Source organism: Globicephala melas, chromosome 20, assembly GCF_963455315.2.
Source record: "Globicephala melas chromosome 20, mGloMel1.2, whole genome shotgun sequence".
Lineage (NCBI taxonomy): Eukaryota > Metazoa > Chordata > Mammalia > Artiodactyla > Delphinidae > Globicephala > Globicephala melas.
The window spans coordinates 18,963,556-18,987,526 of record NC_083333.1 but is presented as its reverse complement, the minus strand read 5'-3'; the positions used below and the strand labels follow the sequence as shown (position 1 = coordinate 18,987,526).

General features: G+C 59.9%; 1 protein-coding gene across 3 annotated transcripts; it reads left to right on the top strand.

The window, feature by feature from the left end:
- The first annotated feature begins 13,775 nt into the window (after positions 1-13,775).
- On the top strand, positions 13,776-19,385 carry RNF112 (ring finger protein 112). Of its 3 annotated transcripts, none has more exons than XM_060290818.1 (14): positions 13,776-13,981; positions 14,131-14,171; positions 14,786-15,068; positions 15,193-15,396; positions 15,508-15,636; positions 15,792-15,896; positions 16,320-16,370; positions 16,637-16,693; positions 16,772-16,846; positions 16,937-17,054; positions 17,374-17,540; positions 17,616-17,669; positions 17,791-17,865; positions 17,994-19,385. In XM_060290818.1, the coding sequence occupies exons 1-14, from the start codon at positions 13,928-13,930 to the stop codon at positions 18,462-18,464; spliced, it is 1,884 nt and encodes a 627-aa protein (XP_060146801.1). In that variant the 5' UTR covers positions 13,776-13,927; the 3' UTR covers positions 18,465-19,385. The 3 variants fall into 3 exon arrangements, with proteins under 3 accessions (XP_060146801.1, XP_060146802.1, XP_030717140.1); XM_060290819.1 differs by having other exon boundaries at positions 15,190-15,396; positions 17,380-17,540; XM_030861280.2 differs by having other exon boundaries at positions 15,190-15,396.
- The last annotated feature ends 4,586 nt before the right edge of the window (positions 19,386-23,971 follow it).

The window sequence follows — 23,971 nt, the reverse complement described above, 5'->3', positions numbered from 1 at the left end:
GCTCTGGACTGCCCTTCTCCAGCCCTCTTTTACATGGCAGAGAAAGAAACTTCTATCTAGTTTAAGCCTCTTTGGTTGTTTCCTGTTACACACAGCTGAATCTAATTCCAAAACATCTCTCTTTTCAGCAAATGCCAGCTAATTTTAGCACAGGCTACAGAAAGGAAAATAATGAAAAATCAGTCATCAAAACAAATAATAAAACATGTCCTAAGTCAAGTATCAAAGACTTCTGCTGAGTACAACTAATAAACATAGGAACCCCTCCCCCGCCAAAACCAAAAGAACACAAACCAAAAACAAAAAAGGCAAGAGAAAGAATTAAGCAATGATGTCGTATCAGCCATAGTTTGCCTATTAGTTTTTTCTTAAAAACTTAATATATATGGGTGTGCAAAGCAGGCACTGTGCTTGCTGGGTGTGGTTGAGGCTTGGTTTAACTCTTCAGGGAAAGAAATTTGGCCACAGGTACCGTGAGTCAGTCCTCCCTCTGAAGACAGTGTCTGAGGGAAACCCTTGGACGCACTGAAAGGGACCCGTATCAGTGGGCACGTTTATTGGCTGCCCAGCATGGAAATTTCTTCCCGTGTCTGGGGGTCCCCCTGCCTGGAATGAGGGTGCAGTTGGTTGGTTTAGCTAACGTAATGCACGGCCCTGGGCTCCACTTAGGGAGGGGCTAACTCGAGCAGGGGCAGGGGCATTCCGTTCTTGGGGTGCTGGTCACCTGGAGGAGTCTGGTCCCGGGTCCCAGGCTGGTTGGCGGTGGTGACCTTGCAGGCGAGGTGCTGAGTCACGTTGACTCCGCTTGGGCCGCAAGCCCTGAGCTTGGGTCTCGGCCCTCCTGGCGCCTGGTTCGCTCTGCCCATTGTTAGGGGTCTGAGGAAGACGCCCCTGCGGTAGGTGAGGGGCTTCTCTGACCGGCGTTGTCAGGGCAGGTGGCTGCCTGAGTGGGGGTGGGTGGCAGTGAGGGGCTCCGAGGCTGCAGAGTGGTGGGCATGGAGGGGACGGTCTGTCAGGACGCTGCTGCCCGCTGGGCAGGCCTGTCTGCTGCAGAGCTGGTTCAAGGAGGTGAGGGCTCCCATCCCATGGGCCTTGCATGGGTCTCTTGCCCACCTCCTTGGCGTTCGCCTCTCCACTCCACCTTTCTCTGTCCTGCTCTGTCCCCAGGGCATCACTGTTCCTGTGGCCCCAGCTTCCAGCAGGATTCGGCCAGTGGGAGGCACTGGCAGGACAAGTGGGGAGAGAGGTTCGGGTGTTCCCCCCAGGCCCTGTCCCGCCCAGGACCGCAGTCTGCTCATGTCTGTGCTCCCTCCGCACCCCCAGGGACGGCTCCCCCCATAACCCCTTCACTGGCCCTGACAACCCATCTCCTCCCCTTATCCCTGCAGCCCAGGAGGGCCCCGGGTGCCTTGACGCCCCCCATGCTGGTTTCCTTAAGGCCCACATCCAGGTGACCATCCCTTCATGGAATGCTCTATAAAACAGCTGAGTCTGCCTTAGTTTCCAGCCAGGACTCTGATTGACAAAGGTCTTTGGTTTTGTCCTGAAAGCCCAGCAGCCTGTGGAGTGTCTCAGACCACAGCTAAGGACGAGACCCCCACGTCTCCTGCAGCAGAGGGTACGTCCTCCAACCCAGGCGGAATGAGCAGCTCCGAGGGAGACTGGGCTGCCTGTCGGAAGGAAGGAGGGGTCTGGCCGAGCTGCCGGCCCGGGCCCCTCCCCAGAGGCCGCGGGAAGGGGCAGGGCCCTGGTGGTTTACCGCAGGACGAGGGTGTGGTGTCCCTTGGGGTGTGAAGTCAGACTGCATCAGGCCTGCCCTGGGGTCGGCTTCAGCAGGTGGCTTTCGGGGGACACAGGCCAGCCCATAACCCCCGTGCAGGCAGCGGTGAACAGACACACAACCTCAGCCGTCCTGGAGCCAGAGGGGAGAACTTGAGAAGGTGCCGTGATGACAGGTGTGTGGTGGGCAGGGGGGCGGGAAGGGGGCCACGCGGGAGAGGTGTCACCAGCATGGGTCCCGACTGATGGGGGCCGTCCGGGGTGTGGGCTCCTTCCCTCCCGTGTTTTCCTTCTTGAAAGGGAGGAAATTAGGAGGGATTTGGTGTCATCCCTCCCCCACCTTGTTCTGGTTTGGGGCAAGTTCAGTGGCGGAGCTCAGAATGTGGCCGAGAGAAGACGCATGGGGGACGGGGGGGGGGTGGATTGGTGCTGGGCTCAGACCTTCGAGGTGGACCCGGAGGCCTTTGGGGTTGGGGTGTCTGGGGCTCATGTAACTTAGGAGCGTGGCTTCATTTCGATGTGTGAATTGTGTGGATGCTGTGTGCTGGGAAGGAAACACAGATGGAGGTTTGGGGATTTGGTTTTAATGTAATCAATGAACGGGTGCACATCTTCGGGGTAAAAGGGTGCTTGAAGGCCCTTTTTGGAGAGCAGCAGCGTCCACCCTGGTGTCAGAGGAGTCCGGTGGCTCCTCCTGTTTCGCCGTGTGGCCACTTGGTGGCCCTTCCACACGGGGAGGCTTGTGTCCTCCTCCTGGGTAAGTTTTTCTCTGTCACCTTTTCATTCCTGTTTCCTTCCCCTCCCTTTTCTCTGTTCTCTTCCCAATTACTTTATTAGTTGATACTGGGCCTCCCGAATGGATCCTTACTTGTTCTTATCTTTTCTCTGGCATTTTCCATCTCCGTTTTTAATTCTAAAAATGATTTATGGGGGTGGTACTGAACCAAACTCAGGTGTGCTCGCCCACGAGTGTTAAAGCCGACCTGCTGACACCAGGTTGCGGTGAAGGAAAGTGCAGCGTTAACTTCAGGGCCACAAGGAGAACCCGAACTCCCTCAGGGCTTTCAGGGGAGGGTTATAAAGACAGAGTGAAGGAGGGGGTCGAGGGGTGTGTGACCAGCTCTTGGACATTATTCTGATTGGTTGGTGGTGAGATAAAAGGGTGATGTTTCCGGAATCTCAGTCAACCTTCTGGTTCCAACCTGTCTGGGGTCTACGTGCTGGTGGTCAGCATGCAGTTAACTTCTTCCACCTGGTGGTGGGGGTTTCGGTATCCGCAAAACAGCTCAAGGATACGGCTCAGGATGTTATCTACAGCCCTTGAGGAGGAACTAAAGGTCCTTGACTTGTTTTATGGCTAAACTATTATTATTTCGTCTTACTTGACTTTTTTCCTTTGTTTCTGCATTTTCTCATTTCTCTGATTAAATTTATTCTTTGGAATTCAGGGAAAGCCCAGGAGGCTAAAGTTTTTCTGCCAACAAGAGGCAGGTAGAGGTCATGGTCTCGGACGGCCTTTCCTGGGAAGGCCCCATAGGGTCCTTGCTGCTCGGTTGCAGGAGTATAACTTACAGGTCGTAAAATCCATGCGCTGTAACCACACAGTTCAACAGTTGCTCCTTTAAAAATACCAGACTTTGTTTTTTAGAGTACTTTTAGGGTCACAGCAAAACCAAGAGGAAGGCACAGGGGTTTCCCGTGTACCCCCCGCCCCGACGCGCACACGGCCCCCCAGCAACGATCCCACCAGACGGGACCTGCACCCACACCTCGTCATCCTCACCCAGAGTCCATAGTTGACGTGAGGGTTCACTCCTGGTGCTGTACACTCTGTGGGCTTAGATGAACGTATAATGACACGTATCCACCATCGAAGCATCGTCTAGAATAGTTTTCCTGCCCTAGAGTTCCTCCACGCTCCACTGATTCGTCCCCCGCCCCCACCTTGAGGTGCCGTTGCTGGGGCGGGAGCAGCTGTCTGCCCAGGCGCCGGCCCCCGCTGGAGAGAAGAAGCCTGGGTTCTGGGGCCCAGCACCCCGGAGAGGGTGCCGCTGGGGGGCGATGGCGAGGGGAGAGGCAGGGCAGGTGCAGGGGGTCTGCACACAGCACGGGGAGGCCGGCAGGCTGGAACAAGGGTGGTGTTGCTTTCTGGAAGCACCCTGCACTTCACACTCCTTCCTGGAGATGATTTAGTAAAAACCACAGAGTGGAGGAGCGTGGGGTTGGAATCCCGGACTCTCGTCCCATGTGTCATTCCTCCCGATGGGAAGGACCGACGGGCACAGAATTCTGTCTAGCAAGGGTCCTCGTCACCACTGTCGGTTCTGACCAAGCACAGACACACACACACGCACGTCCTCACGCATGTGCACCCCTGCATCCCTCAGTGTTTATGGGGCGCCTGCTCCACGCCAGTCACCACGTGGAACAGTGTGCCCCTTCCCGGCGCTCACGATGTGGGAAGTTTAGGGGGAGGGAAATGGACACCCGCACTCTCAGCATCCGTCTCCAGGGCCTGGCGCGCTTCTGCCCCGGGGTGACCGGGATGCACGCAGGAGTAGACCCGGTGGACCACCTGCCCACGTCGGGGAGGGGACGCACAAGATGACAAGCAGGACGCAGGGGTCGGCTGGCAGCCTGCTGGGTGGGGACGAACGTAATGAGGGAAAACAAGACACACTTGAGCTGGTGATTGAAGGTGATTGAAGTTAGGGAAGTTGGGACCGGGAAGGCTCAGTGAGAGGCCAGGAGGAACTAAGGCTGGGTCAGCAGCTTTGTGCTGTAAACGACCAGACACGAAACATTTCAGGCTTTGGGAACCATGTGGGCTCAGACGGGAGTCTTCACCTCTGCCCCCGAGGCTGTCTATAGACACGAGATGGGTGGGCCCTGATAGAGACTCACTGACAGATGCTGGGGAGAGGGGCCAATTGGAGCGCCGACCCCTGGAATGAAGACCCGCGGGGTGGGGGCGGGGGGCAGAGGGAGGGAACTGTGAGGATATTCGAGTGAAGAGCAGTCTGAGTTAAAGAGGCAGCACGTGCAAAGGCCCTGGGGTGGGAGTGTGCAGCTGCATTTGAGGGACGGGCGCCAGCTGGCTGGCCGGGCAGAGAGGACAAGTGGGGACGCAGGAGAGGGTCAGAGGAGTGTTGATGCAGGACAGACTTTGGCTTGTGTAATAGTAAACATTGGGAAGGGAGGGCCGTGGAGAATTCCAAGGCCCAGTTCCTAATTGTCTTTCTGTGGTTACACCAAGTCTGCTTCTTGCCTGAGGCAGAAATAAGAGCCCATTCTTCTCTTTTCCTACAAAGAGAGCTGGTCTTGAGTCAAGAGACAGACTCACTGGGGTAAGAAAATCCCCAGCTGGTTGTCATGCCCCTGCCTGATGCAGACCCGGTGAGAGCGCAGGGCAGGTGCCCTGCCCAGCACCCAGCAGAGCGGGGCCAGGAGGGGTGGGGAAGGGCCCTCGGTCTCCCTGGTCCAGCGGTGGCCTTGTCAGTGGGTGTCCCGTGACCTCCCAGGTCTGCCCTGGCTGCACCAGGGTGATCTTGGCTCTAATGGGGAGCGGGCATGCCCTTGGGGGCTGGGACCCCCACATGGCCTCTAATCCTTACAAACTGAAGGGTGGGCACGTCCTGGCATTTCTGACGAAGCTGAAGCCGAGTCCAAGGTGTATCAGCCTGCTGTCACAGTTTTCCTTTTCACTGAGGTTAGTGACCACGTGGGCAGGGGTGCAGCTCCACCAAGCCTTACCTGGGTGAACTGCTGTGTCACCGCCCCTAGGTCAGGAGGCAGAAGGTTTCCAGCCCGCAGAAGGTCCCGTGTGTGCGTCCCCCTCCCCAGCCCGAGGGAGACACTCTTCTGACTGCTCTCATCTTGCAGTGGTTTTGCTTGTTCCCAAACCTCCTATGAATGGCATCATTCAGCACATATTCTTCGGGCGTCTGGTTTTTCGCTCAACACAATAGCGTGTTGTTGTTTTCTAGTTCTATGTCGTGGTTCTCAAGAGTGTCATCTGGGGTCCCTGAGGGTCTCCCAGGCCCCTTCAGGGTGTCTGAGAGATCGGAAGGAGTTTTGCAGTAAAAATGCTAGTGTGTTGTCTGCACTCTCTGCCCTGGTTTTCCGGGGAGTGGGGTAGAGTTTGCAGAGCCTGCGACATGAGGCTTCTCGAGACTGAACGAAGAACAAGACGCGAGAGCCCGGCTGCTCCCATGCAGCCAGGGCACAGAGACTCACGGTCAGGCAAGCTGGCACCGTCCTTCTCACTGTTTTTCTGTGTCGGGAAATATGGTTATTTTTATGGAAATATGTTATTTATGTAAGCACATGATGATTTATTATTGTTATTTTAAGCGAATTGATGAATACACGTTTTTGTGTTTTTTTAAAAATTTTTGTCTTGTAGTAGGGATACTATTTTATTTTATTTATTTATTTATTTTATTTATTTGGTTGTGTCGAATCTTAGTTGCGGCAGGCGGGCTCCTTAGTTGTGGCATGCGTGTGGGATCTAGTTCTCGGACCAGGGATTGAACCCGGGCCCCTTGTGTTGGGAGTGCGGAGTCTTAACCACTACGCCACCAGGGAAGTCCCAAACACACTTTTTTTTTTTTTTTGCGGTACACGGGCCTCTCACTGCCGTGGCCTCCCCGCCGCGGAGCACAGGCTCCAGACGCACAGGCCCAGCGGCCATGGCCCACGGGCCCAGCCGCTCCACGGCACGCGGGACCCTCCTGGACCGGGGCACGAACCCGCGTCCCCTGCATCGGCAGGCGGACTCCCAAGCACTGCGCCACCAGGAAAGCCCCCAGATACACATTTTTGGATGTCAGTTTTCCTTTCTCACTTGGTCAGAGTCAGTGGATGTGACCGCAGAGGTGAAGCTCCATGTGCTCCTTGGAGACCATGGGGACCCTCACGTCTGAGCTATGCTCCCTGGGGCCTCACTGCATGCAGGCCTCCCCCCACCCCCCGCCTTTGCTTACCACTGTCCCGTGGTGGGCATTTGCGTCATTTCCAGCCTGGCTCATTGTGGACGCTCATGGACAAAGCCCCACTCCCCCTAGCTTTGTGCTTCTGCCCGGGGGCTGGGCTGGTGGCCCTCTGGGCTTGTTGACCGCACTGAGTCAGGGCACCTCAGCAGACAGGGGCTCTTTCGCGGGATCGTCCTGGGGTCCCACCAACACATGCAGCGGCAGCCTTCCGTGCAGGCCCAGCGTGTGGCCCCTGAGGGGCTGTGTGCTGGGCAAGTAAGGGGACCGCTGCCCCGGGAGGGCCACGCAGGGGGCCGGGAGTCTCAGCAGAGTCCTGAGGATGAGAAGGAGTGGCTGGACGGCGGAGGGAGCGTGGTCAGCTGAGGGGCCTCTCTGGGCCGCTCGCGGTGGTTGAGATTCGGGCAAGGTGGCTCTGAGCTTGGGAGGAGTGAGCGAGGGGCTGGAGGAGGGGAGGGCTGTGGGGGGGGGACTCGAGGTGGTGAGCAGGCCACGTGGGGAGGGAGCATTAGACTACCCTACCGGCCACAGAAAGGCGGTGTCCAATTTTAAGCAGGAAGGGACACCCTTCCTTTAGATTGTTATTTACTTTTGTTTTTAACTTAGACCTATAATCCTGAGATAATGGTAGATTTGCACACAGTTGTACAAACTGATACAGAGAGAGCCCAGGTATCTTGTACCCAGTTTCCTCCAATGGGAACATCTTGTAAAACTGTCCTTCAGTATCACAACCCGGATAACGACATGGATTCAGTCAGATGCAGGACGTTTCCAGGACAGCAGGGTCCGTCCTGCGGCCCCATGATGCGCACACTCACTTCCCTGCACCCCGACCCGCTCCTTAGCCCTCCCAGCAACCACCAGTTGGTCTCCATTTCTGTAATTTGTCACTTCAAGAATGTCATATGAATGGAATCATACAACATCTAACCTGTCGGGCTTGGCTTTTTTCATCCAACATAATTCTCTGGAGATGCGTCCAGGTCACTGTGTGTGTCACTAGTTCCTTCCCCTTTATTGCCGAGCTGTGCTCTCCATTTGGACCTGCTGCTTTGTTTAATCATTTACCTGTTGAAGGATAGCTGGGTGGTTTCCAGTGTTTTGCCATAAGCTTTGTTTATAAAGCTGTTGTAAACATTCACGTACACGTTTTTGTGTGAACATTCTGTGGGAGCATTTCTCTGGGGAAAAGGCCCAGGAGTGCAATGGCTGGGTCGTAAGGTGGTTCTGACCACTCTGCCGGAGTGTTCTTCAGAGTGGCTACACCGTTTTATGTTCCCCCCAGCTAAAGCCCACGTGCAGCAACGAAGACCCAACGCAGCCAAAAATAAATAAATAGATAGATAGATTAAAAAAACCCCAAAACCGGCCTGGCTGGGGGTGGAGGGTAGGTGTGTGAGAGGTGGCGGAGGGAGGGGTGGCTGAGGCTCTCAGGCCCTGGTCTGTCCCTGGTGGCCACTGTGGATGGGCAGGGCTGGCCCGAGCCCCGTGGACAGCTCCCAAGCCTGCTCAGGCCTCTCAGCTGCCCACCTCCGCGCCTCTGGCAGCAGGAGGGCCACTGGGACCGAGCAGTCTGGACCGGCTGCTCCGATCTGGGTGGGGACTCCTGCTCTTTCTGCTGCCAGACTCAGTGTCGGAAAGCAGAAGCAAACTCCAGCCTTTGGACACCCTCCTTCCTGACCTCAGGGTCAGCTGGTCATTTCCTGTTAACCTAATCTCACTCCACACTCCTTTTGTCAGCAGACAGGCTACGTGGTGGCTAGCTGAGCTCCTGGCTGCAGCTTCTGCCCAGGGAGGGGTTGAGAGAGGAAGGGGGAACGTTGTGTGTGTGAGAGAGAAAGAGTCAGGGAGGGAGGCCAGCGGAAGGCGGGCGTGGCTACGAGCACCTGGGTAGCCTCAGTTTCCTCATCTGTAAAGTGGAGCAACGTCTCCACCTTTAGAGGAAATCGGGGAGAACTGGAGAGCCTGTTGTTTAAAGGACTCAGCGTATTTTAGGAGCCCAGTGAATATGTGCGACCATTCTTAGCAGCAGTAAACTGCTGAAACAGTACTTTATCTGTGGGGCCTCGTCCTCATGACCTAAGTACCCCGGAAGGTTCTGCCTCTGTAGGAATTTCACAGGCCCCAGGAGGGAGGCCTGAGAGCCCAGGCAGGGGGCAGGCGCCTGGGGAGACGCGGGCACAGTGAGGTGAGCCCAGGCTCGCCGCCACGGCTCATCAGCAGCTGACGTGTATTAAGCAGCAGCTGCATGCCGGGCTCTCCGCAATAACCCCGCACGGCAGTGATTATCTTTAGTTTTACTGCTGGGACACTGAGCTTGAGTGAGGGGAGTGACCGGGCCCGGTGAGCTGGGCAGGGTTGGTGTTTGAGCCAAGACCTGGGTGCTGTCCAGGGCCCTCCAGCTGGTCCGGCCCATCTGGGGGGTGGCCTTCGTCTAGGCCACCTGGCCAGTAGAGGTCTGGATATAGAGGCCTGGACCGCAGGGGCCCCCGGCCCCGTTCAGTCTGGCTGGCTGTCCAGCTGCAAGGCGCTGCCTCTCACCTTGGAGGGGTCTGGGGGCCTGGGTCCAGCTGGGCGGAGTCTGCTGGGGAGTCTGCTCCTCAGGGCCCAGGCGGCCTTGTCCCTCAGCGTCCTGGCCCACTGCCTGGATGTTCCAGACCTGGTGGGCGGCTGGGAGTCTGAATGGGGTGGCGCGGGGGGAGGGGCCGGGAGCCAGGTCTGGGCTCGGGTTTGGGGGGAGATGGTGTGTGAGGGCTGGTTGGCCGCCAGCCGCCAAGGACCGCCCACACACTGGTGCGAACCTCAGAAAGGCGCTGGGGGGGCTTCCAGCTTCACCGCTGTCGCTTGCTGTCACCACATCAATGAGTGCCCCCGTCTTGTGTGTGCTGCCCCTGCAGCCCACCTTCCAGTCCCCCGTGTTGGAACTGTGGCTTCTCTACTCCTTTCCTGACATTCAGCACATGTCACTGGGCCGCCCCAGGCCGTGGAAGCTTCTGTGTGACTCTGACTGCTGTCTGTTACAGCGAAACTTAGCGATGCTCTGGACGGCTGTGCCTCGGGGATGGGTTTCAGGCCCAGTTAGATGCCACCCAGAGCAGCCAGGTCTCCTGCAGTGTGTCTGTGTGGGCAAAGCGATGGTTCCAGAACACACCTCCTGCTTAGAATCGTTTACGGGTCCCATTGTCATGCGAGGAAAGTCTGAAATCTGCCCCATGTCCCTCCGATGTCTGTGCTCTGCGGACCGCCACCTCGGTCCCCGGACCCTGCCCTACTCCCCAGCACTGACCCCAGCCTGGCCTCTGCACAGGCTGCTCCCCATGCCTGGAACACCCATCCTCACACAGCACCTTTCACGAAGGGGGGTTAACTCCCACCCATCCTGCAAGACTGAGCCTCAGCGGCCCCAAGTCTGAGTGAAGCCGAGACTTGGGGCCTCACCCAGTTGGACGGTCGCCCCGCGTCCAAGCCTGTTTCCCAGCTCGAGACGCCGGGCTGTCTCTGTGCTGCGGGAATCAGTGAAGGCAGCTCTTGGCAAGACATCGTGACCCTAAATTGCTAAGCAGGTGTCCGATGGTGGTTCTATCCTGAAAATTATTTCAGGAAGCCGGGGATGAGCTGGTGCGGGGGGCTCCGAACGGGAGGCTAGGGACTCGGGACTTTCCTGCTGCGATGGGAAGTCCCTGGCAGCTGGCAGGAGAGGGAGCGGAGCCAGGGTCAGGGTCAGGGTCCTGGGCAGCCACGGTGGGCCTGGCCTCGCCAGCGCCTGGACTGTGTCCTGCCCAGCATAGGGTTCAGGGCTGGCCTGGGCGCCCCTCTGCTGACTGCCCCCCACCAGCTCCGAACACAGAGGTGGAAACTACACACCACGTGTAACGATGGCCAGCGGTGATGGTGGGGGGGCGTGGAGGGGGCCTTTCAATACCAGAGGCTGTCTCAGGGCAGGGCGGGGGCCACCTTGATGGGAGGGGACTGGTGGCCCTGGGAGGGACCATCCAGGAAGTAGAAACCTTGTTTTCTCTCCACAAAAGCAGGAATTCCACACCATGCTTGGCTTCACCTTGGTCTTTATTCGAAGCTAGAAGGTGGCAGCCGAACAGGGCACCTCCCTCCAGCTCTGTCATCCCACGGCTCCAGGACCCTGTCCTCCTCCCCCGACAGTGGCCCGACCGGGTCTCCGGTGCTCACACGAGGCGGCCTGGCACGGACGCGCCTGGGTGAGGCCTGGGTGAGGGCAGGGGCGGAGAGTCCTGGGCGTGAAGGCAGCCAAGTCCGGGGCTCAGCACACCTGACAGCACCCAGAGGCCTGTGGCTCCACAGGGCGGGGCCCGCGTGCCCCGCCCCCAAGCCTCCCCTCCTTCCCCTCTCCGTCTCCGTCTCCGTGCCGTGCGCCGTTGCCCTCCCACCCGCCGCACCTTTGCCTGCCACTGCTGTTCATCCTTCAGGCCCGACCTCCCCACGTGTCCAGACCCCAGTGCCCTGCCTTCGCTCCGTGCTCACAGCCGCCTCTCCCCACAGCCCTCGGCAGAGAGCGTGTCCCTCAGGACTCGTCTAGGGACCCTTCTTCCTCCCCTGCTCGACTGGAGGCACCCCAAGTGTCCACCAGCCTGTACTCAGGGCCTGCGTCCTGCCGGGTGTGATGTGCTCAGTAAATACCTGTCCTCTGGACGGAGAAGTGTAAGGACGGATGACTGGATGGGCAGACACGCTGGAGGCTGATGGATGAGAAGATGGACGGATACAGGGGTGGCTGGGTGGCTAGGTGGGCGGACTGACGGCCTGGGTCGGGATTCCAGCACCGTCACTCACAGCTGTGTGACCTTGGAGAGAGACTTAACCTCTCTGGCCTCAGTTTTGTCATCTGTGAAATGAGAGTGAAACAGTACCTCCTCATAGGTTGTGAGGTTGAGGGTGAGCTCGTGTGCCTGTGGGTACGAGCGTGTGTGTGTCCCTGTGGGACTGTGAGCTCGAGTGTAAGTGTGCACGGGCGTGAAGGCCTTGGTGCACACGTGAATGTGTTTGCGTGAGCATTCATGAGTGAGCATATGCGTGTGTGCGGAGGTTCGTGTGCAGTTGTGAGTCTAAGTGTGGCGTGTTCACGTGTGTGCATGATTGTTTGGGGTCCACAGGCGAGGGAGGGCAGTGAAGGCACGTGTGCACAGTGCGGATGAGGAGGAGTGTGCCGACCGTGTGCGTGTGTGTGAATTGATGTGAAGGGCACATGTGTGTGTGCGTGCACGTATATGTGTGCGTGCGTGTGCACCGGGGTTGGTGAAGCAGCTCCTGCCTGCATCCGGGGAACCAGAGTCACCCCAAACAGGGTCCCCGTCTGGAGACTGGATTTTTGGCCCCACCCCAGCCCCCTCCTCCCAGCCCAGAAGCTGGAACAGAGGTCAGGAGGTCAGGGGCTGGAGCCAGGCCACCAGGGGCCTGTCCCACAGTGGGACACGTGCCCTGAAGCCCGGGTGCCCAGGGAGTGTTGCTGGGGGAAGGCTGGGTGCCCGTCTGCTTTACCACATCTCTGCCTGGCGATGAGAAAACGGAGGCTCCCAGAGGTCAGTCCCTTCCCGGGTCTCACGCTGGGACAGGGCAGGGGTTGGAGTGCACGTGAGTCAGGCGCCCAGGCTCTCTCCCCGCATCTGTCTGCCAGGGATGTGAGGCCGCGTGACCGAGAAAACCTACTTGGCCTCGAAGGAGAGCAGTGGACACGGCCCTGAACCCCGCCCCCCGCCCCCGCCCAGTGAGGCTTTGCTCTCAACCCCTTGAGGGCTCGAGTCTCTGCTTTGATTAAGAGGCCCTCCGTCCCCGGAAGCAAGACCCAGCCCGGGCTGCAGGGGCATCCCTGCCTGCTGACGGTGGTCTCACCTGACCGCCTGCAGGGTAGGAGTCCCATCCCACCCCCCTGCATCCTGGTTTAAGAATAACTCTTAGCCCCGGGCAAGTGGCTTTCCGTATGTAATCGTGACACCCCAGAGCTCAGAGAAGTGAAAGGCAGCACCTGGGGCCCGGCTCGCAGGGGTCAGCTGGGAGTTGAGCCGGATCAGCCCGGCTCCAGAGCCCATCACGGGTCAGGTCCACAAGCCACAGGCCACCTGAGGGCAAGATCACGTCCAGGCGGGAGGGGCGGCCCCTGAGCTGGGCCTGCGAGGGTCTCAGGAGGGATGGGGGCCCCACCGCAGGCACAGGGAACACTGGGCAAAGGTGTGGAGGCGGGGGAGGGAGGGCTGCCGAGGAAGGCTCAGGCAGACCAGGAACTTTGGCTTTCGATCCGATGGGACTAGGGAGCCGTGGCAGGTGTTTGCGCAGCGAGGGGTCGGCTGTGCTCAGGGCTCTGGGCTGGCCGCGAACTGGGGGGTGGATGGGAGGAGCCCAGGGGAGAGGCAGTTAGAAGGGCCAGGGGTAACTGTCACAAGCTTGAATGAGGGTGAAAGTCACTGGAGGCGGAAGACACCAGGGGACACGCAGCCGACGTCAGAACAGCCCAGGGCGCTGAGGAGAGCCGCAGCTGGGACAGCCTGGAGGGAGGGGCGCGCAGGCAGCGGGGTGGCATCACGCACAGGCCGTGGGGTGGCATCACGGGCCCCGCACCTGGCAGGCGCCCAGTACAGAGACCATCCATGGGAGGAAGGAGGCCATCGTGGCTCTAGGTCAGCATAGGTCATGCTTTCTCCCCGTTCCCCCAGCTCTGCCTTCTACACCCCCTGCCCGGTGGCCCCGGAAGAACCCCGCTGGGCCAGCAGGGGCAGTGCCAGCCTAGTCCCGTGTCTACCGCGCACCCATATGGCTTCCTCTCCATCCACCCTCCCCCTCCCTGTCCTTATCGTTCCCTCCCGTCTCCATGGCGACTCACCACCCCAGCTTGCCTGCATCCCAGCCTCTGCCAGGGATTCTGGGCCCGGCTCTGTCCCTCCCTCCGGAGCCCTGGTTCCTGCAGTCCTGTCTCCTCCCCCTGGGGTGAGTCCAGAGGCAGCCTCCTCTTTCCCGACTGTCACATCCATTTTCCAGCCCTGCCGACTTGTGTCCTCTGGGGAGACCCCCGCAGCCTCCACTGGCCACAGCTCCGCCAGCCCTTCCGGGAGGGAAGCCAGCCTCAGCGCCGCCAAAGGTCTCCTGGGTGTCCTGCCTGCTCCCGGACCCTCTCCCCACGCCAGCCTCCCATGCCGAGGTCTGCCTTGTCAGTCATTTCCTTTTGTCACCGGCTTGGCAAACAGGCGAGTCTTTGGTCCTGAGACCTGGGGGTGGGGACTGGGTCTGCAGAGGGAGGATGGGGGCGCCTGGAATCCAGGATGAAGATAGAAGTCTGGATTCCCTTCTAAACAACATTTTTGGGATTGTTTTTCTCCCCAATTTTCTCTCCAAGGAGAGAAAACAGAGCTTCATGGGCAACAGCAGCAACAGTTGGTGAGTGGCAGGGCCTGGCGGCAGGACTGGGGCCTGGGTGCCTGTCCCGGGGGGGAGCACGAGGCAGGGCCTGGCGGCAGGACTGGGGCCTGGGTGCCTGTCCCGGGGGGGAGCACGAGGCTGGGCCTGGCGGCAGGACTGGGGCCTGGGTGCCTGTCCCAGGGGAGGGAGCACGAGGCTGGGTCCGCCAGGCTGTGGAGGGAGGGATGGGAAAACCAGGTGGGTGCTGCAGCGAGGCAGATGCCAGCGCAGAGCTGGAATCTTCCAAGAGCCGCCTGCTGCCCCCCGGGAGGCCTCTCCTTATGGTCCCCGCTGCCCGAGGGAGGTAGTGGAAAGGATCCTCTTGGGGTATGTAGAGGTCATTGACCCCTGGAGGGACCCCCCCCTCCCCTCGCAGCAGGAGGCCATGGGGGAGGATTTCCGTGGGCGTCTGTGCCAGGCTCCGGGCAGGGTGCACCATCTTGTCTCTTCACCCCATCCTTCCCTCCTGGACCGTTAGAAATGGGGCAGACCTGGGCGGGAACTTGCCCAAGACGGCTCCCTCCAGGCTTCCCCATCTCAGGCTCCCTCTGACTGCTGCCCTGGGGTCCCCGCGCCCCGCACACCACCCCCAGGTCCCACGCACCATTCCCCAAGTTGGACCTGGGGCTGGGGTCCCGACCTGTGGCGCCCCGGGAGCCGCCCGCCTGCTCCATCTGCCTGGAGAGGCCGCGCGAGCCCATCTCTCTGGACTGTGGCCACGACTTCTGCCCGCGGTGCTTCAGCACCCACCGTGTCCCCGGCTGCGGGCCGCCCTGCTGCCCCGAATGCCGCAAGACCTGCAAGCAGAAGGGCCTCCGGGGCCTGGGGGAGAGGATGAGGCTCCTGCCACGGAGGCCGCTGCCCACCGCGCTGCAGGTGCGCAGGCCTCCTCCCGGCGGGGGGCTTTGACCTCACACTGGGATGTCACGGAGGGAGGTGGAGTTCGGGGGGACGCTCCCCAGCCTGGGAGCTCAGGGAGCCCTGTCTCCGGGCCCAGGAGACCTGCGCGGTGAGGGCCCAGCCGCTGCTGCTGGTGCGTGTCAACGCCTCCGGTGGCCTCATCCTGAGGATGGGGGCCGTCAACCGCTGCCTGAAGCACCCGCTGGCCAGGGACACCCCCGTCTGCCTCCTTGCCGTCCTGGGAGAGCGGCACTCAGGGAAGACCTTCCTCCTAAACCACCTGCTTCAGGGCCTGCCCGGCCTGGTGAGGGCGGGGCTGGGCCGGGGGCTGGGGGCAGGGGCAGGGACCCAGCCTGGCTTGGGGAGGGGAGGGGGCCAGATGGGCCAACGGATGCTCTGCTTCTCTGCCCCACAGGAGCCCGGCGAGGGCGGCTGGCCGAGGGAAGGGTGCTCCGGGCAGGGCTTCCGGTGGGGAGCCAACAGCCTCACCAGGGGCCTCTGGATGTGGAGTCATCCCTTCCTGCTGGGGAAGGAGGGGAGGAAGGTGAGCGGGGAGGGGCAGAGGAGTCCAGACCGGCTCATGGAGAGGGGAATCGGGCAGGGAATCTCTGGGGGCTGGGACGAGAAGATGGGGCGGGCAGAGGCACCTGGGGGGCGCGGCAGGCTGACCCCTCAGTGTGCACCCCTGCCTCCACACAGGTGGCCGTGTTCCTGGTGGACACGGGGGACGCCATGAGCCCTGAACTGAGCAGGGAAACGAGGACCCGGCTCTGCGCCCTCACCTCCATGCTGAGCTCCTACCAGGTGAGGCCCCCCAGCCCCTCTGCCTGCCCTGCTCCGCTCTCGCCACCCACACTAGGGCCGTCCCAGCCGGGTCTGGCCCTCCAAGCCCCGGGGACCGGGACCTTTACCCCGGAGGCCCCTGTGTCTGGGATCCCCGCAGGTTCTTGGGGCGCCCCTGCGAGGGGGCGCCTCGAGTCAGTGTGAAGGTCCTAAAGGCGGGTCGGAGGCCCCTGGGGCAGCTGGAGGTCTGTGGACCGTCCCCCTGCCTGCCCTCCACCCCTCGGGCCGGGCCAGCCCTGCCCTGCAGGCTGCGGGGGTCCCCGGGGCTGGTCCCTCGCACCTCCTGAGCCCCACGGTCTGCCTGGGGGTCCTGCCTCACCGGGGTCTTCCCAGTGTCTCTTTGCCTTCACAGACCCCCTTCCACCTTGTTCTCCTTGGTTCCAGATCCTCACGGCCTTCCAGGAGCTGAAGGATACAGACCTGGAGTATCTGGAGGTGAGGACACAGCTGCTCTTGGGGCTGAACCCTGTCCCTGCCCTGCCCGTGAGGCCAGGGGTGCCTTTCAGCTCTGGCCCAGGATTTTGTGGCCTGGAGCAGGATTGCGGGGTTGGGGGCAGAGGGTAAACCAGGAGGTGCCTGGTTGGGGAGAGGTAGGAGGGTCCTGGGGCCAGGAGCCGGGAGGATGTCCTCCAGTGGCCCAGGGGGAGGGGAGGCACAGCCCTTGGAGTGGCCCAGCCATGACCCCTGTGCCCCATCCCCAGATGTTTGTCCACGTGGCCGAGGTGATGGGCAGGCATTATGGGATGGTGCCAATCCAGGTGAGATACCCGTTTCTGGACTTGTCACCCCAGACTCCGACACCCCGGCTGCTGCTATCAGCACCCCTTCTCTTCCAGCACCTGGACCTCTTAGTTCGTGACTCATCCCACCCCAGCAAGGCGGGGCAGGGGCATGTAGGCGACATCATCAAGGTGAGGGAGGGGATGGGGCGGAGGTGTAGACGGGGCAGAAGGTCAGTTAGCCGGGGAGCGCGCTCAGAGCGCATCCCCACTCCTCTCTAGAAGTCGTCCGGCAAATACCCCAAGGTTCAGGGGCTGCTTCAAGGAAGGCGAGCCCGCTGCTGCCTCCTGCCGGCTCCCAGGAGGCGGTGGGCGAGCAAAGGCCACGGAAGCCCGGGAGGTGAGTGTCCCAGGAGCAAAGCCTCCCCGGCCTGCCCTCCTTCTCCTCCCCCTCCCCTCCTCCTCTCCTCCTCCCCTCCTCCCCCTCCTCCTCCCCTCCCCCTCCCCTCCCCTCCTCCTCCCCTCCCCCTCCTCCTCCCCTCCCCCTTCTCCTCCTCCTCCCCCTATTCCTCTCCTCCCCCTCCCCTTCCTCCTCCCCCTATTCCTCTCCTCCCCCTCCTCCTTCCCCTCCTCCTCCTCCTCCTCTCCCGACACCCCTTTCTCTTCCTGAAGCCGGTCCTGCTTACCAGGCACCTCTGCATGAGGACTCTCTTCCTCAGACACAGATGATGATGCTGGCCACCTCCGCGCCTACGTGGCCGATGTGCTGAGCGCGGCCCCCCTGCATGCCAAGAGCCGCTGCCAGGGCTACTGGAGCGAGGGGCGCCCCGCGGCCCGGGGGGACAGACGCCTGCTCACGGGGCAGCAGCTGGCTCAGGAAATCAAGGTGTGAAAGCTCCCCGGAGCCCCAGGAGAGCCGCTGGCCCCCGCCCCCCCTGACCCCCCGACGCTGTCTCCGCAGAACCTCTCGGGCTGGATGGGCAGGACGGGGCCTGGGTGCGCCTCTCCGGATGAGGTATGGGGCTACAGGGAGGACGCGGGTGGGAGGCGAGCCGGGCTCCCCGAGATGGAGCGGGGGGGCCCGGCAGCGCCCAGCGGGGGAAAGGAGGGAGGCAGCCGGCTTTTGCCGTGGACAGATGGCTGCCCAGCTGCACGACCTTCGGACGGTGGAGGCTGCCAAGAAGGAGTTTGAGGAGTACTTGCGGCAGCAGGTGAGCCTCGGGCCCCGGGAGGCCAGGCGTCCTGCGGGAGAGGGACCAGTCTTTGGGCGGGGGGGCCGGCGTCCGCTGGGAGGCACCGGGGCTCCAGGTCAGGGCCCCTTCTTTCTCGTCCATCACAGGACGTGGCCACCAAGCGCATATTCTCTGCGCTCCGGGTGCTGCCAGACACCATGCGGAACCTCCTGTCGACCCAGAAGGACGCGCTCCTGGCTCGGCACGGGGCGGCCTTGCTATGCACGGGGAGGGAGCAGACCTTAGAGGCCCTGGAGGCCGAGCTGCAGGCCGAGGCCAAGGCCTTCATGGACTCCTACACCGTGCGTTTCTGCGGCCACCTGGCCGCTGTGGGCGGCGCCGTGGGCGCGGGGCTCATGGGCCTGGCGGGGGGCGTGGTGGGTGCCGGCATGGCCGCCGCGGCGCTGGCCGCGGAAGCTGGGATGGTGGCCGCGGGAGCTGCAGTGGGGGCCACGGGGGCAGCCGTGGTCGGGGGAGGCGTGGGTGCCGGGTTGGCGGCCACGGTGGGCTGCATGGAGAGGGAGGAGGACGAGAGAGTGCAGGAGGGGGACCGGGCGCCCCTGCTGCAGGAGGAGTGACCGCCCGCCAGATGCTCCAGGGAAGGAGAGCTGCCGGGGGGAGGGGAGGGATGGGGGCCGCTGTTCCAAGGGCCCCTGTGTGCCACACCACCCTGGTTGAACGCCCCATCTGGGTGGTGACTGGTGACCGAGAATCGAGGAGACCTCAGGGCCGGCGGCAGAGTGTGAGCCTGGACAGAGTCTGGGGCTGTTTCCGTTGCAGACGACTGCTAACCTGTCTCTCTTCCCAGATAGACTGGACCCCAGGGTCTCCCGCCAAGATCGTGGCCCACCCTCCCCGCCCTGGCTTATTTCCCGAGATGGTGGGGGGCTAAGCGGGCGCCATTCTGGAAGTCTCCCCTTCAGAGGCGGGAGCAGCCCCAGGATGGGTGACCTAGGTGTTCAAGATTGGGAGCCCTGATAAGAGGCTGGGGAAGGAGCAGGAGGGGCCCCCGGGCAAAGCCAAAGAGTCCGGGTGGTGCACGGTGGCCTGCCCCCCTGAGTGGAGACTCTTTCCAAAGCTACCCCAGCAGGACGGGGGCCACCCCCTTCTCCCGCAGCCCCGGGGAGCCCACATGTGCACCGGGAATGGGGTTCCCTTACGTGTCCCTCGTGGTCGTGCCCTTTGTCCAGCCTGGTCAGTGCCCATGTTCTTTGTGGAATGCCATCCCAGCAACGGGTCAAAAGCCAAAGAAAACACCTGTAGTTGCATTCTGAGCTCCATCGACAGCCCTCATAGCAGATTCTATGAAAGTCCTGGGGGGACACATCCATGGAACATGCCCGCCCCCCTCAGCCTAGGGGAGACACCTCCGTCCATGTTAGCAGGAGACCTGGATGCAGCCCCCAGGAGGACAGCAAAGCCCCACAAGGAGGGCTTCTAGGCTATTCAACTGCAAAGGATTAATGGGCGCGTCATACGCAAAATAAAATGTGTGTGCTTGAGTGTCAGCTTCCCAGTAAATTATTGAAACATCTCCTGAATCAGCCTACGTGGGGCTTTGGGGACAGGGGCGGGGAGCCAAGGTGCTCCATGACGGGGGCCTGTGGATGGGAGGAGAGACCGAAATTCCAGAGATGTGGGATCCGAGGGCAGGAGGGCTCAGGCCAGAGGCTGAGGGCATGGCCATCTGCTCAGGCTTGTCCACTAGGAGTTGGGGTCCTGCTCCCCTGGTCTCTCCTGCCTCAGCTGACCCTGTGAGAGGTTGCCACCTGGCATCTGTCCCAGCAGAAGGAGAGGGTGGAGGTTGATGGGGAGTGGCTGGGGAGCTGAAAGCAGGAGGAGCCCGGATCACTCCCACGGGCTAGCAGCGGGCAAGCACCCCAGGTCGCCGTCTCAGCGTTACAGATGCAAACCCAGGGAGGGGAAGTCTCAGCTGATGTTCCCCAGCTGGCCGATGGCAGAAGGGGAGCCTCGAACTCCTGATCCCCCAGGTGGTGTCCCCCGCAGGGTCAGTTGTGCTGAAATCGAGACGCTCCCCTCCAGGTCCAGCTCTGGGAAGCAGTGTTGGGAGACAGAGGCAGAAGGACGTGGTCTGGGACACACGGGTCAACAGTAGAGGCTGCAGCCCGCAAGCTGGGGACAAAATAACGATGCAGAGAAACCCCGGAGCCAGGCTGGGGACGGGTGGGGCAGAGACGGAGGACTGAGGGCGACTGTTGAACTTCTGGGGTTGGGGCTAGAGGTGGGGACAGGGCCCAGACTTTGTGCGTTTGTCAAGAAAGGTTTTCTGGAAGCATCTCTCTGCGTTGTTCCCTTGCCATCTGGCAGACACATGAGCTATAGAAGCTCCCAGACTTTGGGGCTGGCAGGCTCAGGAATGTGGCGGAGGCTCAGCGGAGTCAGGGAGGGAGGGTGCTGTCTAGCTAGAGCCCGCAGCCCGCCCCACTGCCAGCACTGGAAGGGACCGCAGTGCGCTGCTTCCCCCGCTCTTTGGACAGAAGGGGAGACTGGCCCGGCGGGCGAGTGCGCCGCAGAGGCCAGATGAGTCATACTAAGTAGTACTTGTCTTGTGCCTTATAGCTCTCAAAGCATCTTCCCAAACAGCATCTCCCTAAAGCCTGGAAACCACCCCGTGCAGTACATCGAGTATCTGTTTTTAACAGAAGCTCAGAGAAATGATGTGTCTCTGTTGGAAAAAACTAGTCAGGGGTGAGCCAGGACTCGAACATACGGTCTCTGATGCCAAATTCCTTGCTCAGGTGAGCCTTCACCCCACAGCCTCCCAGATCCCGAGAACAGGCCTCTGGGTCCCAAACCTGATGCTTCCAACACTGGTTCTGTAGTTCACAAGAGCCCAGGTGACTGTGCCGAGGCCTTGCAGCCCGGCTGGTGGCTCTCCTCTCTGGCGAAGGTCACCAACTCCAAGGTCCGGGTTAGAGATCTGGTGACTTAGCCTGCGGTTCCTACTTCTGAGGCCTCCGTGACACTGAAAATGGCAGTGACACGATGCACGGGAAGCTGCATCCTTAGCCCCGCCGTGGGCTGAAGCGTATCACCCCTGCCCCCTTCCCCCTGCACCCCATGCCCCAGTTCATATGTCGAAATCCTAGTGCCCAATGTGATGGGACTAGGGGGTGGGACCTTTGGGAGGTAATTAGGTCTTGAGGGTGCAGCCCTTGTGTATGGGATTAGTGCCCTTGTTAGAGATTAGAGACCCTCGCAGAGCCCACTACCCTCTTCCACATGTGAGGACCCAGCCGGCTATGCACCAGAAAGTGGGCCCTCACCAGCCACTACAGCGCATCTGCTGGCCCCATAATCTTGGACGTCCAACCTCTTGAACCATGAGAAATAAATGTTGTTGTTTACAAGCTGCCCCATCTGTGGATTTTGTTACAACAGCCCCTGACAGAGGGAGAATTTACAAATAGTTTTCTCTAGGAAAAGGCCTAAGAAAAAGGAGGGGGGAGAAAAGACCTCTTTCCTTTTAATAACAAGGGAAAATTCAATCTTATTTTTATTTACCCTCACAATTTTCCCTTTTGTTGCTATTTTATTTTATAAATTTATTTATTTACTTATTTATTTGTTTGTTTGTTTTGGGCTGTGTTGGGTCTTCGTTGCTGCATGCAGGCTTTCTCTAGTTGCATCGAGCAGCGGCTACTCTTCCTTGCGGTGCACGGGCTTCTCATTGTGGTGGCTTCTCTTGTGGAGCACGGGCTCTAGGCGCACGGGCTTCAGTAGTTGTGGCTCACGGGCTCTAGAGCGCAGGCTCAGTAGTTGTGGCTCACGGGCTCTAGAGTGCAGGCTCAGTAGTTGTGGCTCATGGGCTCTAGAGTGCAGGCTCAGTAGTTGTGACGCACGGGCTTAGTTGCTCCGCAGCATGTGGGGTCTTCCTGGACCAGGACTTGAACCCGTGTCCCCTGCATTGGCAGGTTGATTCCTGACCACTGCGCCACCAGGGAAGCCCTCGTTGCTGTTTTATAGTAGTGTGATAGGCTGAGACCTGGGACTCTACTGGAGAGCTTGCACCTGGATAACGGCTCCTCGAGCAGCAGATACAGAGGATCTACGCCTGACTAAAAATAACCGTGTGCATGCTCAGCTGGGGGCAATTCTGAGCAATAAGATACAAAAAGGCCACAAACCGACTGCCAGGGCTGAGGCGCCGGGAGCAAAAGCAGGGAACTGCGCCTGCCCCCTGCGCACGGCACCAGCGAGGGGGTGGGCAGACCACCTGAGCCGCCTCTCAGCCCCTCCCACCAGCCCGCCCCCGCCCCCACCCCATTTAAGGGACCCGCCCGCCCACCTAGGGAGCAGCACCTGTTACTTGTTCTCGGTCCCTCCTGCTGCAGCACAAGACCCGGTAAAGCCTTGTCTGAGTTCCCCGTCTGGCCGCTTATCAATTTCTACTGATTAAAGAGTCCAAGGACCCGGGTCAGTATTACACTTTGTGATGACTCTGGCGGGAAGTCCTTGGGGCCTTTTACAGCACCCCCAGGAGAGGATGTAGGCCCCTCCGGGACCACGAAACGCAGCTTCCCTGCGGGCGATGCAGCGGCCTAGACCTCTTCAGCTTCTCCGCGTCTGGTAAGTCTGCCGTTGTCACCCCGAGGGTCTCGGTGCCCTCACTCAGGCATCGCTTCCCCCTCCCCTTGGTCCTTTCCCTCTCCTGAGCTCTCTACTTCTCTCTGCCGTCTCCTACTTCTGTCCTCTCCTTCCGAGGGAGTGGATGTTGGGCAGCTCCAGCAACCCTCCTCTCAGCTGTGAGACCTGCTCCCTCTGGCTGGCAGCAGTCACCTTGACGGGTGACACACAGGTGGGAGATGTACAACTGGCTGGTTTCGGGGCTGGGGCACCCCAGGGGGCCGTGGACAGGGTGCTTGGTGGTTTCTGGGTGCAGGTTGACTGGTGCCTGAATAGACACCCGCAGGGGCGGGTTGAAAAGGCAACCTCTGTCTGTCTCTCTTTCTCTTTTTCAGCGTTTTCTGTCCCTCCTCTCTTTCCCTCTCCCTTGGTCCTCATACCTACACTCCCGTCCGTTTCATCTTGGAGACTTCCTGTTAGGTCACCTTTTCCACAGCTCCCCCCTCCCCCCAGTACTTTTCTGTTCTCTGTTCCCAACTCCAGCTGGCAGGAGGCCACCTCGTGGTGACACCATTTCTTTGTTTCTTGTCTGAGTCTTTTAAGTTTCTGTCGTTGGTACATGCTGAACTTTAAAGTGAGTTTTAAAGGCTCTATGTTTTATGTGGTTTTGTCTGTGCAGCCGCTTCTGCGAATCTCTGCCGGGCACAGGTCAAGCACTTAAGCCTTGAAATACAAACACAGTCCACGTTGCCTGAGACTCCAGCCTTGGGACACTTAGTAGGACTTTAAAAAATTAACCTACTGATTAAAAAGAGTCCAAGGACCTGGGTCGGTAACAGTAACACTACAATTTCTAATGATCTCCATTGCTGTTTCTACCTTTCTCTTAGTATTTTGCAGCCATTGAAATATTCAGTGATTCTATAGTAAAGAATTATCAGAATACGATGGGATGAATTAGAAAATTCAGTACAGTCGTGATGTGGGGAGAAATCTTTAAATGCATACCAATGTCAAAGACAGCGGTCCCCAAAATGGAGTCACTGACGCTGAGCTCCACGTCACCAAACTTCACTTGATTACAGTTTCAGCCTCTCCCAGAAACAGGATCTTAAACCAGGGAATCAGGATCCCCTGGTCAGCACCAGTGAGGTCACCTGCCGGGTGGACCCCTGCATCCCCTAAAGGGAAGTGACCTTGCAGTAATCAACCCACTTTTTTGGCCGAGTATAACTTCGTGTTCCCGCTCCTTCTGCCTGTAAAAGTCTTTGGCTTTGTCCAGTTCCTCGGAGCTCCTCTCTGTGTGCTAGATGGGATGCTGTCCGATCCATGAATCACTGAACAGAGCCAATAAGATCTTTGAAATTTACTCAGCTGAATTTTGTTTTTTAACGTGCTCTTCTAAATTCTCAGCTGGGGCCCATGTAACAAAAGCCAGATTAACAAGAGAAAAGCACACAGATTTATTTAATGTAAGTTGTCTGTGACATGGGAGCTT